General features: G+C 39.9%; 1 protein-coding gene across 1 annotated transcript in view; it reads left to right on the forward strand.

Annotated features, from left to right (window-relative positions):
- Positions 1 to 16,405, forward strand: part of Malrd1 (MAM and LDL receptor class A domain containing 1) — a 721,844-nt gene that overhangs the window by 169,115 nt on the left and 536,324 nt on the right. The window contains exons 14-17 of the mRNA XM_029557135.1: positions 2,846 to 2,998; positions 3,366 to 3,471; positions 3,878 to 4,245; positions 9,952 to 10,364. Coding sequence (XP_029412995.1) covers positions 2,846 to 2,998; positions 3,366 to 3,471; positions 3,878 to 4,245; positions 9,952 to 10,364 — 1,040 coding nt within the window. The remainder of the gene's footprint in view (positions 1 to 2,845; positions 2,999 to 3,365; positions 3,472 to 3,877; positions 4,246 to 9,951; positions 10,365 to 16,405) is intronic.

Genomic DNA, 16,405 nt, shown 5'->3' on the forward strand with positions numbered 1-16,405 from the left:
GCTCCTCAGCTAAGGTTAGAGCTTCTTACCCATTTCCCCAGTTCTGTGCTGGGTTTTCGTCTGGTCTGAGTTTGCATGGGTCTTGTGCATGCTGTCACGATTGCTGTAAGTTCACATGAGCAAGGTCCCAGAAGCCTGGAAAACTGTTTCCTTATGATCATGCACTATCCCTGGCTCTTATACCCCCTGTGCCACAGCAGTCCCTGAGCTCTGGGTGGATGAACTTTAATATAGGAGTCTGCTCCAGGGACACACTCTCTAGGCCCTTATTCTCTAAATATATGGCAGTTGCGGCTTTCTGTGTTAAGTGCACTCTGTTGCATGAGGAAGCTTCACTGGTAAGAGTTGAGAGATGCGTTAATATTCTCTCCACCCCGTATTCCACCAAGTTCCGTGAACCTGAAGTCTAGAGGTTGTTTTGTAGATGTACCACACAGGGTTGAGAATCACACAGAAAGTTTTTCTCTGTATTTGATCAGTTGAGGGACTCTGTAATAGTCTCCATCTGTTGCAGAAAGAAACCTCTTTGTTAAATGGTAACAGGTATTCTTGTCTGTAAATATAAGGATGCATATTTAGCATACAGTAAGAAATTACATTTATCTAGGGATGTGACAGACATAGGATCGGTGACCTCTGCAGTCATGTGTATTTGGCTATGTTTACAGCAGGACACACATGTTCCCTCCTATTGAATGGGTTTTATGTCCAGTTAGGTAGCTGTTGTTTACCCCTAAGAGGAACGTGCCACTACTGCATGGATACAGTTTGCTGTGCCAGACATTGTGTGGTTATTAGGCTTTAAAGCTGGAGTTGGACCTTTGATTTATTTTCTCCCTTAGCAGCTTGCATAGTGTCCTCTGAAACTATGAGGGCCAGTCTTCAGGGAGGCTTCCAGGTCAGTTCTAGCGCCATTGCTCCAAGTCCTGTGTCCAAAGTATGTCCTGCCTTCAGTAATAGAGTTTTAACTTTAAGTTATGGGAGAAATTCAAGGGCTGTAGCAATAATAGCCTGTGTTATTTTGGAGTCTCTTGGACTACCCTGATCAACAACTGGAAGGGAGATTTCTCCTGTCTGGCACTGTGTTTCTTATACAGCCTTCAGCTATACACATATGTACATGTACAGATATTATATGTGGATTTCTCAGTAGGCTTTTGAACAACTATATTTCCCTCTAGTTTTTCATACCATCTAAACATTATTTCTTTCTCCTTGTCTAACATCCCTCTTCCTTTCTCAGTTAAAGTTCCTCCATTTTCCCCATTTCTCCCTTGACAATACCTGTCTTCTATTCCCCACCTTCACCTTGGGCACCTTCTTCCTCTTTACCCCCATGATTTTATAACTCTCCTTCCTCCTTCCCCAATTAAATATCCCTGTTCCCCCATTGTCCCACTTGGTAACACCTCTCTCTTACTATTCCTCTGCCTTGGGCTCCTTCTTTTCCTTCACGATTTCTTTCCATTTTCCTGGTTCCTGCAGTTATTTCAGGCTATGTGCTCACATACAAGGATTTGGTGCTCAGATCCACAAATGAGAGAGAACTTATGTCACTTGTCTTTCTGAAGAGGTGTCACTTCACTTGGCGTAATGGTTTCTCATTCCATCCATTTATCTGCAGATTTGATGACTGCGTCTTTCTTTACTGCTGAGTAGAACTCCATTGTGTAAATGTAGCACATTTTCATTATCCAGTGTTCAGTGGAGGGACATTTAGGTTGTTTCCATTTCTGAGCAGGGTAGTCTGGAGTTCTCCCAAATAGGCTTTTTCCCAGTTCTTGTAGGAAGAATATTCAATACTCAGTCATAATATTTGAATATTTTATTTTTAATGTATTTATTTATATTTTATGTATATGAGTATACATAACATAAAATATTATTGCCTGCATGTATGTCAGTGCACCCGTGTTGTCCAAAGCCCACAGAGGCCAGAGAAGAATGTCAGATTCCCCGAAACTGGAGTTACAGATGGTTGTTCACCATCATGTGCATGCTGGGAGTCAAACTCGGGTCCTCGCCACTCCTCAGTTAAACTATTCGAATTCTAATCCCACTTTATACTTTTGTTACAAAGTGATCTTGACTAAATTAAGTAACTTATCCAAACTCCTTTTCTTCCTTTGTAAACTCACACCAGTACCATCACCCATTGCCTAGAATTTTTGTAAAATTCTACAAGCATTCAACAGAGTCCCTTGTGCAAGTGTTCAGTAACTATGAGTTATAATGCTGTGTTATTACCCATTACAACATTATTTTCTTTCCCTCGTCCCCCTCTTTTTACCTTCCTTTTCCAGAAGTCTTTGTGAAAGAACTTATTTCCAGGTATATTTCCCAGAAAAAGTCCTATTTTTTTCTTTTCTACACAAATCAGTTGATACATATAATAATGCTTGAAATACTAACATTTCTAAAAATCAGGAGTACACAATGTACAAAGGGGGTGGATCTGAAGCTTTTAAAAATATCAATTTCTAAATAAATGATTGCAGTTCATGACAATATGAAATGCTCTATGCAGTTGAGCTTTCCTAACAATATTAAATGAAGGAAAATTTTGTATTGGAATGAAGTAGGCAAATGTTGCCAATTCCATGAAAAACATGGCTGATTAATGCTGTGTCTTAGAAAGAATATTTGGAAAAGCGTTTAAATTTCTCACACTGAGAATTCTGCCTTCTCTGTCTCTGATATGTGGAGCATACCTGCCTTGTTGGATTGGGAAGGGTCTTTCCCCTTCTATGACTTCATATTCAGACTTTTCCCACTTGAGTGCTACCTTTTCAAAGCCGAACACCGCTGTGGACACCATCTAAAGAGCCCCATTTTCGTTCTTCAGTGGCTGATTGCGATTTTGAAGTCAACAGCTGTGGATGGTTTGAAGCCAGCGGGGGTGACCATTTCGACTGGGTGTGGAGCTCCAGAAGTGACCTGCCTGCAGATTTTGAGCAACAGGCCCCACCTGGGGATCACACCCACGGCACAGCACAAGGTAAGAAGCTTTAAGTACTTTGTGTATGGCTCAGTTAGGCCCAAGGAGATGAGGATTGCAGCGAACAGCAGGGCAATACTGAAATGATTCTTTTATGAGTGATATGATGGGCAATTGATAAGTCTTTGCCTGTATTAACTGAAATGATCATTTGCCTTTTGGCATTATTTAAACCTACATGTCAATAATACATATAGGCAGAATCCGTTATATGTAAAAGCAGATTTCACTAGCAATTGATGTTGACTTGCTTTTATTGTATAGTTTTAGTTTTATTTGGACCTGAAACTTAACTTGGCATATGGGCAAGAGACAGAGTCCTCCTTGTGGAGTGCAGTAGGTTACTAATGTGTTTGTATCTCCACAGGGCATTTCATGTTCATCCTGAAAAAGAGCAGCAGCTTGTCTCAAATTGGTAAACTCCAGAGCCCAACGTTCAGCCAGACGGGGCCTGGATGCACACTGTCATTCTGGTAAATATTATAACCAATGATGAGTTGTCCCAGTACAATGATGGCTACAGGCGTAGACTGTTATGAGCTAGTTGCTCTGATTTTACCCTTGGTTGTACTTTATAGCAGTTACTGCACTGAAAAACAATTTTTCATTTAAGAATATGTTACCAGTATTTGTTATCTTATTTCTTAGATGAAAGGTGCTCCTCCCTGTGTTTTGTAAGAAGCTCCTAGGTTTGTGAGAGCCTCCGGAGTATGCACCCCAGTCAAGAAACTCTTACAAATGGAAAGCTGCAATTACTGCAGAAAAGAAATGTGCCTGTTATCATAACTAATTATTGATCGGCTCACAGGACTGGAAGAGTCCAAAGGTTAATTATTGAGTAGCTCATAAAATGCTTCCTTTCCTTATGCTGTTTTCCAGGTTTTATAACTATGGTGTGTCAGTGGGGGCAGCTGAGTTACAGCTCCATCTAGAAAACTCCAGTGACTCCACAGCCCTCTGGAGAGTGCTGTATAACCAGGGCAACCAATGGTCAGAGGCTACTGTCCAGCTAGGGCGTCTCACTCAGCCCTTCCACCTGTCACTAGACAAAATCAGTCTGGGAGTTTACAGAGGTGTCTCTGCTGTGGATGACATCCGATTTGAAAACTGTGATCTTCCTCCTCCTGCTGAGCGCTGTGAAGGGCCAGGTGACTTCTGGTGTGGACAGACCAAGGCTTGCATAGGAAGGCAGTACCTCTGTGACCTGGTGGATCACTGTGGAGATGGCTCCGATGAGGATAACTGCAGTAAGAATTTTGGTGTTTTTCTTGGGGGAGGGTTCTATGTTTAGCCCCCTCTTACTTGTTGAGGGAGTGGTGAACTTAATTAGCTCACTGCTTTTTAAATCAATCAAACCAGTGACTGACACATAGTTCCAAAGTTGATGAATACTGTGAGGTTACTTAATCCAATAAACCAAGATGTCAGGCTTTCTTTTTTTATTATCATTCAATTTTTTATTACATTTTATTTACCTATGTGTCTACATACTTGTGTGTGTGTGTGTGTGTGTGTGTGTGCGTGCATTGCATGACACAGTGTATGTGTAGAGGTTAGAAGACAACTTGTGAGAATTGATTATCTCCCTCCTACATGTGAGTCCAGGGGATAGAACTCAGGTTGTCAGGCTTGGTGCCTTTACCTGCTGGGCCATCTTGGCAGCCCCAGATGTCAGTCTTAAGAAGATTTATTTACTAGCTCCTAGAGATGTGTTGAGAAGGAAGAAAACAGAGTTTCTGCCTTCCTAGGCCTCACAGTTTAACTGAGGAGCTAACTACTCAAATATTTATTAAAGAAATACATAATGGTGGCTGTGATAGAAATTACGAGGAGAGGGTGGGTGTGACTTTATATAACATTGGGTTTTCTTCAGGTGATGATTTAGCTGAGATATGAAAAATGTCAGGTCACACTTAAGTTCCAAAGCTCTGAAATGTGACTTGTGATACAGATGAAAGCTGGCAGACCTGGAGCGAGGGCATGAAAGAGGACACAAAATGGGGCTGGGGGGAGGCGGGAGGCTGGAGTCACAATGGTCTTTGTGATCCACACTGAAGAAATATTCTTTATTTCAAAGATTTTTGGGGAGGCGATGCCATTACAAAATTGGCGCATTTAGAAATGTCCTGGTGGGCATGATATAAGCAGTGGGTTCGAGAACAGCAAATGTAGGAGACCTATTAGGGAACATTGTAGTTGCCCCTGGAGAATGGCTGGCAACGAACTACCTTGACATGAGGCCTGAGTCTCGGGGGAGGTATTTAGGAGGAACACTGATTATGTTTTTTCTTTCAGGAATAGAGAATGAATTGCCAAAAGTCAGTCAAGTCCTGGTTTTCTGCTTTTAATCATCAAAGAGTTAATGGTGTCTTAAGGCTCCTTCCAGCATGGTATAATGGACTTATATCTGAAAATGAATTAGACACTAATAGTATTTTTTTTATTAGAAAAATCTGTCACAGAAAGTGTCTGCATCAATCTTGGACATCAATTCCTTGTTGAAAAATAATTATTTATAAATTTCAAACCATGTGTTTATTAAATTAGAGATCTAATTGAAAATCAAAACTGAGCTGTAGAAAGCCGAGACCTCAGAGGAAACCTTCTTTCTACTAGAAATTTCCAGATACATCACTGTAGAAAGCTGTGTGTGCATATGATCATTAGTATACATTATCAAAAATATGTTAAAGTCAGAATAAGCATTCCTATAACTGTACATCTTACACAGCTCATATTTGAGTGGATAGGGTTAACATTGATTTTGACAGTTGCCATCATATGTGGTGTAAATTGTCTTAAAATTTTAATTTTTTTTGCTAATTTACAAAGCTTTTTTAGTTTTTCTTAAATTCTCTTAATCCTAATCAATTAAAAAACTGCTAATCGGTTGATAAACTGGCTATTCTTCAAGCATCTTGAAATTGGTATAATTGAATACAGTAGTGTAAACATAATATCAACTTCTTGATTTTATATTAGTGCAAAGAGAGAGCAGGGCCACCCAGCAAGATGTTGCCTAATTTCATAATATGTGTTAGGCACCCAGACATCCAAATCATATTTCCTGCAAGATGCTGGGAGATGTGGTCCTCTGCTGAAGGGTGGAGCTCCCTAGGTTCCCTTTGGGGATGAAGATGGAGCTTGGAGTCAGTGTGAAGGCAGCCAATGTAAAACCTGCTGGCTTAGGTGTCCTTTTTATGTCAAAAACTCAGTAAGCTGACATCCTCCTTCTGCTCCACGGCAAAGAGTGACACCTGGGGAGTACCCTTGTGTGTCCCCCGTTCACATCACAGCTGGCTTGATTAGTCACAAGTGAGGAGACATCAGATGAAAGCTCATCTCTCTGTTGACACTTGTTCGCTCGGTTCCCTTCATTAGGTCTGAGCTGTTCTGGGCTGTGCAGACAGATGATGTGTGTTCGCCTGCCTGCACTGACTCAACTGAACTTTTATTTATTGTTCAGGGTGTTTGCTCGCCTTTGGCGCCAAGTACCATTACTAAGATGAGTAGTTGAAGGCAACTGACATTTAGTTTTTTAATATTAACTTATGTAAATGGAGCTAAAATGTGGAAATACCTGTGAATTCTAAGTCCTGTCTCATCGACCCAGTACTTCCAAATGATTGTTTTATGAATTTATCCTAAAGCAAAAATCTGGTATCAACAAAGTCCTCATTTCTTGAAAAATGAGCGTGCTCCAATATTATCCCCGAAATAGAGTGTTTAATTGTTAAGGGCCTGGCCAATTCTTTATAAATTTGTCATGCTGTAACTGAAGGATGCCAGAAATTTAAAAGCCCCAGCTCCAGTTATAGACTGTCGTGAGGATGTACTCAGTGCAGTCACTGTGAAAATTGGTATAGCTTTTGTCAAAATATTAAAGATACTAAAAAAATACGATCTAGTTATAATAAATACTAAGGAAGGAATACACCCGAAGGAATCAGAATGTACAATGGAGACTCCTGTATAGCTATGTTTATTCATGAGTCAAGTTGTAGATTCAGCCTTAGTGTTCATCAGAGGAAACATGAATAAACCTAAGGTTGTACATAGAGGCAATAGTGTACTGCTCAGCCACGAAGAACAAAATCATGTAACTTACAGGAAAACTGATTAAAGTCGAGACCATCATGTTAGGTGAAGTAACCTAGATTCGGATAACAAGTATAGCATGTTTTCTGTCATGTGTGGAACCTAATGGATGCTGTGTAGGGACTATTAGAAAAAAGGAGGGTACTCAGGGGAAGGAGGTCAACTAGGGTACTAGAAGAGAGTAGCTATGACTTAAATGTGTTATATCCATGTATGTAAATGTCACATTGAAATGCATCATTTTGTATAAACATATATACTAAGTACTACTAAAATAAAGGTCTAGAGGAAAAGGTCACCATTGATGAAACACAGCAAAGAGTCAACAAGACACACACTGTATCACTGGGCAAAAATGGAGGTGGAGGAAGTGGTAGTGTTCAGCACAGATAGGTAAGCGAGTGTAGGCTGAGGGGAAGAGGGGTGAGGTAGACCCAAAAGCCACTAACTTGGAGCTGAGCTAACAGTTTAGATAGAATGGGGATGCTCCAAGAAGGGCATGGTAATACTGCCACTGAAGGATTGCCATTGGGCTCTGCTTTCAGAAGCGTTTGCAGTTGGAGCAGGAAGGGCCAGGGAGAAGAGTTAGAGTAAGACTTTTTATCAGAATCGTCTGAGTATTTGGGGAAATGTGGACTTTGTCTAATAAACTGACGTTTGTTTGATGGGTTCACAATGAAGTAAGCAATATTGCCATCATCTCAGGAGCTTCTGAAATTTGGAGACCGTTGGAGAACTGCTGCCATCAGCTCTGCTGCAATCACTAAAGGAGCTTATGGAATAGTGATGCAGAGAGTCAGGAGATGGCTCCACGGGGAGCATGTGTGCCACACTAGCATGAGGACCTGGGTTCAAATCTCCAGCATCCACAGAAAAAGTCAAGTCTAGTTACATCTGTAACCCTAGCACTGGGAGTAAGGGGGTACAGGAGCAAGGATGGGGTTCCTTTGCCAGCCAGTGTGACCAATTGGTGAGTAACAGGTTCAGTGAGAAACTCTCCCAAAATAAGGTGGGAAAGGTTGAATCAGTGGCACAGAAGTGCAGATTGCTTACTGTGCATGCGTGAGGGCAGGAATTCAGGTCCCAGCACCTAAACCCAGGTACTTGGCATGATTCTTATACGTGCCAATAACCCCAGCATGGAGAGAGTCAGACACAGGAGAATCGGTGGCATCTCTAGATGACAGTCTAGCTGAAACACAAACTACAGGTTCAGCCAGAGAGATCCTGCCTCAAAAGAACAAGGCAGGAAACGATAGGGGAGATACCAGATGTCTTTCCTCTGGCTTCCACATACACATAAGCTATATGTGCACACATGTGCACATTGACCACACACACACACACACACACACACACACACACACACACATATACAACTACACCAAAAAATGATAAGGTAGGAATCAATTGAGCAGGATACCACCTGCTACCATCTCCAGCCTCTATATAAGCACGTGTCCCCACATGATGCCCACATGCATACAAAACAGGAACACACAGGTACATACATTACACGCAAACAAAAGCACACACCAAAAAATAATCCTGATATATGGCTTTAATATTTGGACCAATGAAATAAACAATTCAGGTGTGACTTCTGAGCTCTGGTCGTTTTGTTTGTTCATTTTTTAATGTATTTTCTATTGAATATTTGTGCATTTCATAAAAAAAATCTTAATCATCAGTATACTCCCTCCCCATCCTCACCCCCCTATAGCCCTCCCACTGTATTTCATGTATTCTATCATATATGTTAAGGCTTATCAAGTCAAGTTAGTATACCCAGATGTCTCTCAGTGAAGGTTCATCCACTGGGCGTCTAGTCAGTCTATCTTGGGTCTCTTCCTTAAAAATATTTTATTTATTATTTTTATCTTTGTATACAAATGTATATTACCTGCATACATGTGAGTGTATCCATATTATGCAATGCTCATGGAGGTCAGAAGAGGGGCTTGGATCCCCTGGAACTGGAGTTACAGATGGTTGTTACCTGCTATGTGGGTGCTGGGAATTGAACCTGGGTCCTCTGCAAGAGCAGCCGGTGCTTTTAACTGCTGAGCCATCTCTCCAGCCCTGCATCTCTTCCTTAAAGAAGATAACCTCTTTCCTCACCCAGCAGTAAACAACTGCCAATAATTCTTTGGCTAAGCTTAGGGCCTACTGTCCATTTCCCCAGTTCTAGTTCTATGCTGGTTTTATTCTTATTCTTATTTTTTGTCTGATTGAGTTTGTGTGGATTTTGTGCATGCTGACACCGTTGCTCTAAGTTCATATGAGCAAGGTCCCAGGAGTCTGTAAGTGGCTGTTTCCTTAAGGTCATGCACCTCCTCCCCTGGCTCTTACAACCTTTCCTCCTCCACTTCTGCAATGGTCCCTGAACCCTGAGTGGGTGAAGTTTAATATAGGAGTCCTGTCTAGGAACCCACACTCTGCAGACTCTTAGTTGCTACACTTTGGCCATTTGTGACCTTTTGTGTTCATCACCCTCTGTTCGTTTTTTGATATCCCTTGGCGATTGGCACATTCAACTAAGGCTGAAATTCACTGAGCCCAAAGTTTGTCATGGTGAAGCAGCCATGGAGTCATAGCCTGGGGTCATGGTGTTAGAAGCAAAGAAGGGACAAGCATTAGCAAGACTTAGACGATAAAGGTCCAGCAATTCATCTTCAGCCCATGAAATACTAATTGCTATCTATGGGGTTATTCACCCCTTCTGAAACTGTGTTTTAATGTCACATTTTAAAATCACTACAGCTAAGCTGGGTGTGTGCTAAGTATGAGTTTGTGCTCTTAATCTATTTATTTTGTCTCAGCATTCTTTTGATACTGTTTCATGTCAATTTCAGCACCTGAACTGCAGTGTGACTTTGAAAGTGGCATGTGTAACTGGGAACAAGGTAAAGAAGACAACTTCGATTGGACCAGGAACCAGGGTCCAACTTCAACCATTGACACAGGCCCGATGAAGGATCACACTTTGGGCACAGCTAAAGGACACTACCTCTACATAGAAACTTCTGAACCACAGGTTTTCCAAGACAAAGCCATTTTGCTCAGCCCAGTTCTTAATGCCACCAAAGCGGATGGTTGCACCTTCCGCCTGCACTACCACATGTTCGGGAAGCGTATTTATCGGTTAGCCATCTACCAGAGAGTCTGGAGCAACTCCAGGGGCCAGCGGCTGTGGCAGATATTTGGGAACCGAGGCAACAGATGGATAAGGAAAGACCTCAGCATTTCCAGCAGGCAGCCATTTCAGGTAGGGATAACGGTTTTCATAGTGGATATCGGAAACGCTTCTTAATGTCTGAGCAGTGGGAATACCACTGTGTTCTTGAATTACAAGCTAGGGGAACTGGATCAGTAACTTTGAAACACATTAATCATTTACTGAAGGGTGTGCCAAAGCTCTTTAACTTGTCTTGGTCCTTAAATACCTATGAATAGCATTTTACGGATGAGCACGTGAGTCTGAAACCAGCCTTAGTTCCCTCCAAGGTTAAGTTCCTGTTCTAAAATGAAAACATCTAGGAGAAAAAAAATGAATTTGGCATAATCTCTGAGATTCTGCAAAAAGTGCAGACACTTAAGCATATGCTTTTTAATATATCATTTGAGATTTTTAACTTTTGATAGGTGAGCAGCTGAAATCTAGGCAGAGTGCATGCTTTCTTTATTCATTTGCACTTTTCTTGCCGGGGGCACCAGTTTATTTGAGAGCAAACAGACCACTGGGCTGCCTCTCGGGAAGCAGAGAAACAGCAACGAGCAGGGGAAGTCAGGCATCTTTTTTTGTTTTTTTAACTTTTACAAAAACTTTATTGAGAATTTCATACGTGCATAGAAGATGTTTTGATCAAATCCATGCCCACTCCTCCCCCCAACATTCCCTCCTCTGAAGAGATAACCCTAAAATATTTTAAGGATTAGATACAAGCTCCAAAATACTTTTATTGACATTTTGATATTTTTGGCCTCTGGAACAGAGTATGTTGCTAACAGGCCCAAGGACATTTTAACTTTTAGCCAAGAAACTGGCTACATTTCTTTGGGGTCTTTTTACCCTAACTGCCTCGCCAATTCCTACCTCCTATTCTTATGCCATCCTCTGAAGGGGTTACCCAAATTGCCAATAAGGAATAGGGATGCCTACCGTTCTCACTTCTTCCATGCTAAACAGGGACGCAGGGTGAGGCAATTGGAGTACCCCTTCAGTGGGTCTATCTAAAAGACTCCCAAATTGCATAACTTTTGTCTCTAAGAGGAAAACAAAGTCCTTGAATCATGAATAGGAGATGTGAAGGAGAAGTAAAGGCAAGAGTAATTAGCATTACAAGTTCTAGACAGGGAACTAGAAAAAAGTCAGGACGGCAATTTTCAAATGTTCATGAGAGTCCATTGGAGTTTCTTGACAAGGGCTTCCAAAAGCATCCCTCTATTGGGTTCTTCTCTTTTTTCTTTTGTCTTCCAAGGCTGGACTAGTTGGTTGGGATGAGATACTCAGGTGAGGGTCCAGTGAACCTGCTTGGCCTCCTTTAATGAATGACCACAACCATCAACAAGCCCAATTGTGACTATGTTTAGTGATCGTGCTCACCCAAAGTCGTGATGATGGTAGTTATTTCATGCAGAAGGAACTGCTGTATAGCATCATCTTATTAACAGGACCTGGAATTTAAAAGGATTTGGTGCTAGGAGCCACATATGAGGGAGAACATATGTCATTTGTTTTTCTGAGTCTGTTACTTCACTTAGTATAACAGTTTCTAAATCCATCCATTTACCTGCAAATTTCATTATTTCTTCTTTCTTTACTGCTGAATAGAACTCCAAGGTGCAAATAAACCACATTTTTGTTAACCATTCATCAGTTGAGGGACACTTATGTTGCTCCAGCACTACGTCTCATAAAGTTAATTTATTTTAAGTATATTGTACACTTTGACCATGTTCATGCCCTATACCCTATCCTTTCTATCCCTATATATTTGTTTTTTATTATGTATATAAAATCAGGATCTATAAATGAAAGAATGCATGTGATACTGTCTTTTGGTCTGACTTATTTCACTTCATATAATGATTTCCCATTTACATGGATTTTCCAATGAATGACGAAATTCATTTTCTATGGCTGATCAAAGTGAACTGTGTGTATATGCTATATTTTCTAGCCATTCAGCTATTGATGGGCATCTAGGCTGATTCTGTAACTAACATTCCTGTGAATCGTGCTGCCATAAACATGGATGTGCAGCTATATCTGTGGTATGTTAACTTAAGTGATTGGAGTACATATCTCGGAGTGGTACAGCTGGGATTAGAATGGTCATCATAAAGAAAACAGATATCATATATTGACAAGGATGTAGGCAAAGAGAGCCCTCATATGCTGCTGATGGGAAAATCAGTTTGTCCAGCCACTATTGGAATCAGCATGGAGGGTCCTGCAAAACTGTGATGAAGAAAGTGCATGCTTTATTAAATAACACATAGTTTCCCTGGGCAAGAGCTCAAGTTTAAATCTGTTTCCTTTTTCCTGATGGAATTCTTTTTACTCTAAATTTCAGCTGTCTTCTAGGAGTCAGACTGGTAAATAGCTAGTCCAAATGCATATGTGGCTTTTTACAATTTGTAAAAGACTTTTACCTATGTTTGCTCTTTGAGTCTCATAGCAACTGCCTCAAGTGCTTAAGCCAGAGTGCTTTCTTGCCAGTTGTGTAGATATGAGGAAGAAAAATCTCAAAGAATTTGTCATGTATCTTAGACCAACTAGCTTATAAGCAGCATAACCGGAAATTAGACTAGAATCCAGGATCTGAATAACTGTCATTCCTTCTATTACCAGTGCTTCATGAACCCTGCAGCACACAGGAGACTTGAATGTTTGTTCTTTCTCCCTTTAGTCAAGAACATCTACATATAATGTACTGGAAGAAACTTCATACCTACCAGACACAAATTTCTGTTTCTTTTTTTTGGCCTGTACTAAATTTCTCTCAGTTGCCAATGTTAAAAGCATTATTTATATCTAAGTGCCTAAATCTAGGAAACCATTTCATAGACATAAACATAGCTCCAGGCTATCTTTTAAGAGCATTTAATAGTTACTGTTGTACATTATATATTACTCAATCAATAAAAAGCACATGGGGTTTGGTGATTGGTACAGAGGGATGTAAGTTGAAAGCATGAGATCTGCCATGGGTAACTCAGTGTTTTTCTCTTCTGCCACAAAGGTAAGATGCATGCAATCGTGTGATATGAAATTATCAATTTCAATTTAATTCTTAATGTCTATTCATTTTACTTTTAATTTGGACTAAACTCCTATTTTTGTGAGTGTATTACTTACTTTTAACATATGACCAAAAGTGACTTATGGAAGAAGGAGGGTTGGTGGTGGTGGTGGTTTTTTTTTTTTTTTTTTTTTTGGCTTATAGTTCCAGAGGGACCACAAATACCAATCAGAGAGAGAATTGGAAGTGAGTCAGGATATACACGATCCAGAATTGTCCCCAGGGATGTGCTCCCTCAAGCAAGGTGGCTACTTCTAAAGCTTCCATGGTCCCCCAAACAGCACCACCAAGTGTTCAAATGCATGAGCCTGTGGGAACCATTTCTCATTAAACCATCACAGTGAAGCACATCTTTCTTATGATATATACTCAATAATTGGTTTCCAGGATGAAATAACTTTATGAGAAAGCAGCTTCCCAACCCAATAAACAAGAGACTTACCGAGGAACCCTTTATTCATGATTCCTGACATGAAAGCTGAATATTAAAATACAGTGTGGGTTTTACAGGGAAAGTGTTTTCTTTGATCCTATCCAAAACTTCTTTTAGCCTTTTATTCTAAATGAAATGCACCCCAGTAATGATGAAATGAGATATTTTTCATGCCGTGTGGGTAAGTTAAGGTAGCAAAATGAAGTCCAATTTAAGCAAGAAGACATTTTTCTCTTTTGAATAGCAGATCATCTTAGTTTCTATTCTGAGAAAGAGCAGCAGTGACAATGCTTTAATTAAGTGTAATATTATTAGGGAAATTGCATAGCATGCTACCCACCACACAATTAGATATTTGCTTAAACTTTGTTTCAAAGACTTTTCAGGATCACTCCCTCAAAATAAAAATCAGTGTTAAAGGATTGGACTGTAGAGGTGCTGCACCTTGCTTTAGTCTATCAGTTGGAATGATCCCCCACCCTTAGATATAACTTGATCAAGTAAGAAGACCTAGCAGATCATTGTGAATAACATATTGAAACACCAACCACATTTTTGTTATGAGTTTTGTTGCAGATAATTGATGTATAATAAGCCATACATATTGAACACTTTGAAGTCAATATCACAATCAAGATAATCAACATAAACCTTATTTCTCAAAATTAACTCATGCCCCATAGAAACATCCTCTGTTGTTTCTTCTCATTTAACAGTCACTGAACTTCTTTCTGTACATCTTAAAATTTTATATAAAGGAAATTATAGAGTATAAGCTTGTATTAGCCTGGCTTTTTCAGTACAATTATTTAAGATGTAATTCTGTTCTAGGAAATATCGATAATTCATTTGAGTAAAGCACAGTTTATGCATTAATTCATTGAGTGTTTTTAGTATGGGCTATAATAAATAGATCCTGTATGTACAGTTCAATATGTGTTTATATGAGCATCTACTCATTTCCGTGGGCGAATGACCAGGGTAAATGTCTGCCTCATATGGTAGACATATGCTTATCTTTTTCAGATGCTCTTACCTGCTTTTCAATATTTACTAGCTTTCATTCCTATCAACAGTATGTGGGAATTTGGTGTCTTTCACTTTTAAGCCAATATCTGTTATGTTATCAGTCTTCTTAATGTGTGTCTTTCAAAGAAGATAACAGCATCTCATTGTGGTTTTCCTGTGTATTACCCTGGCACTACGCCGAACACATTTTCATGTGCTAATTTGACAAACAAATATGTACTTAGGATGTATTTTGCAGCTTTTTGTAAAATTTTGAATGTGGCTGGCTTTAAATTGAGTTTTCAGCTTTTTATGTTGTGGAAGGAAGTCTTTTATTAAATATACGATTTACAGTCTACAGCTTTGTTGTTCTAGCTCAGAGTCTGTTACCCAGATGTCTAGTAAATGTTGACTCAATGACTGTGATGATAAGTTCATAGTAAACAGCTAGGACTATTCTTTGTCCTTAAGTTTGGTCATTTCACTTTAAGCTCCAATAATTTCTTAACGATTTAAAATTGCCAAACTAATTTATTAAGTCATGGCCACAAATATTGGCTTACAATAAGAAAATTTCATAGTTATGAATTTTTATTTTAGTCTCAAAAAATGTAAAAAAAACTACTGAGGAGAGGAATCCGTTTGTAAAGTGCTTTCCTGCACAAACAGGAGGAACCCAGCACACAGACACAATAGTATACATCTGTAACCCCAGTGCTCCTACAGGAAGGTGGAAGGCAGAGACAGGAAAAGCCACAGAGTCCTATGGCCAGCTAACCAGGCCTATGCAGTGCTGAACAAGGTGGAAGGCAAAAGGCAACACCAAAAGTTGTCCTCTGACCTCCACACTGGTGCAAAGGCATGGGATGCCCAAACTCACATATACAAACTTACATACAAAGATGAAAATAAATCTAGGACTGGCGAGATGGCTCAATGGTTAGGCACACTGGCAGCTCTTGCAGAGAACCAGGGTTCGATTCCCGGCACCCACGTGGCAGCTAACAACCATCCACAACTCCACTTACAGGGGATCTGATGCCCTCTTCTGGCCTCCATAGGAATTACATGCATGTAATGTTCTCAAGTACATGCAGGCAAAACACATAAAATTGAAAATAAATAAATAAATGTTTTTTTTAATTTTAACAAGTACATGATTAGAAGAAGCATTTCATTACAGCTTTAATATATTCAGTAACACACTCCCAAGCAAGAGTATATCTCTTTCACAAGTGGTTGTAAGTTTCTTAGTTCACAGTTGAATTAATACAGTTATAAAATATTGAACTCAGTATAAGCCCTGTAAGACATAAAATTGAATGACTTTTTAACCTTTAAAAAAGATCTCCTTTTCATTTTAGAATATATTGTTCCTTGCAGAAAGACTCATTGTTTTTGCTACTAACACTGAGATGTTGGTGCATGCATCTCTAATCTGTATGTATCTATTACTAGCCATAATCGGTTGCACTTGGATCCTTGGCGCCTGTGTATGTCTACAACGTCATCAGGTAGATTTCAATGGTAATGTTTGTCACCTCTACTAATTAACATGAT

Source organism: Nannospalax galili, unplaced genomic scaffold (assembly GCF_000622305.1).
Source record: "Nannospalax galili isolate Female #2095 unplaced genomic scaffold, S.galili_v1.0 scaffold487, whole genome shotgun sequence".
In the NCBI taxonomy this organism is placed as follows: Eukaryota; Metazoa; Chordata; class Mammalia; order Rodentia; family Spalacidae; genus Nannospalax; species Nannospalax galili.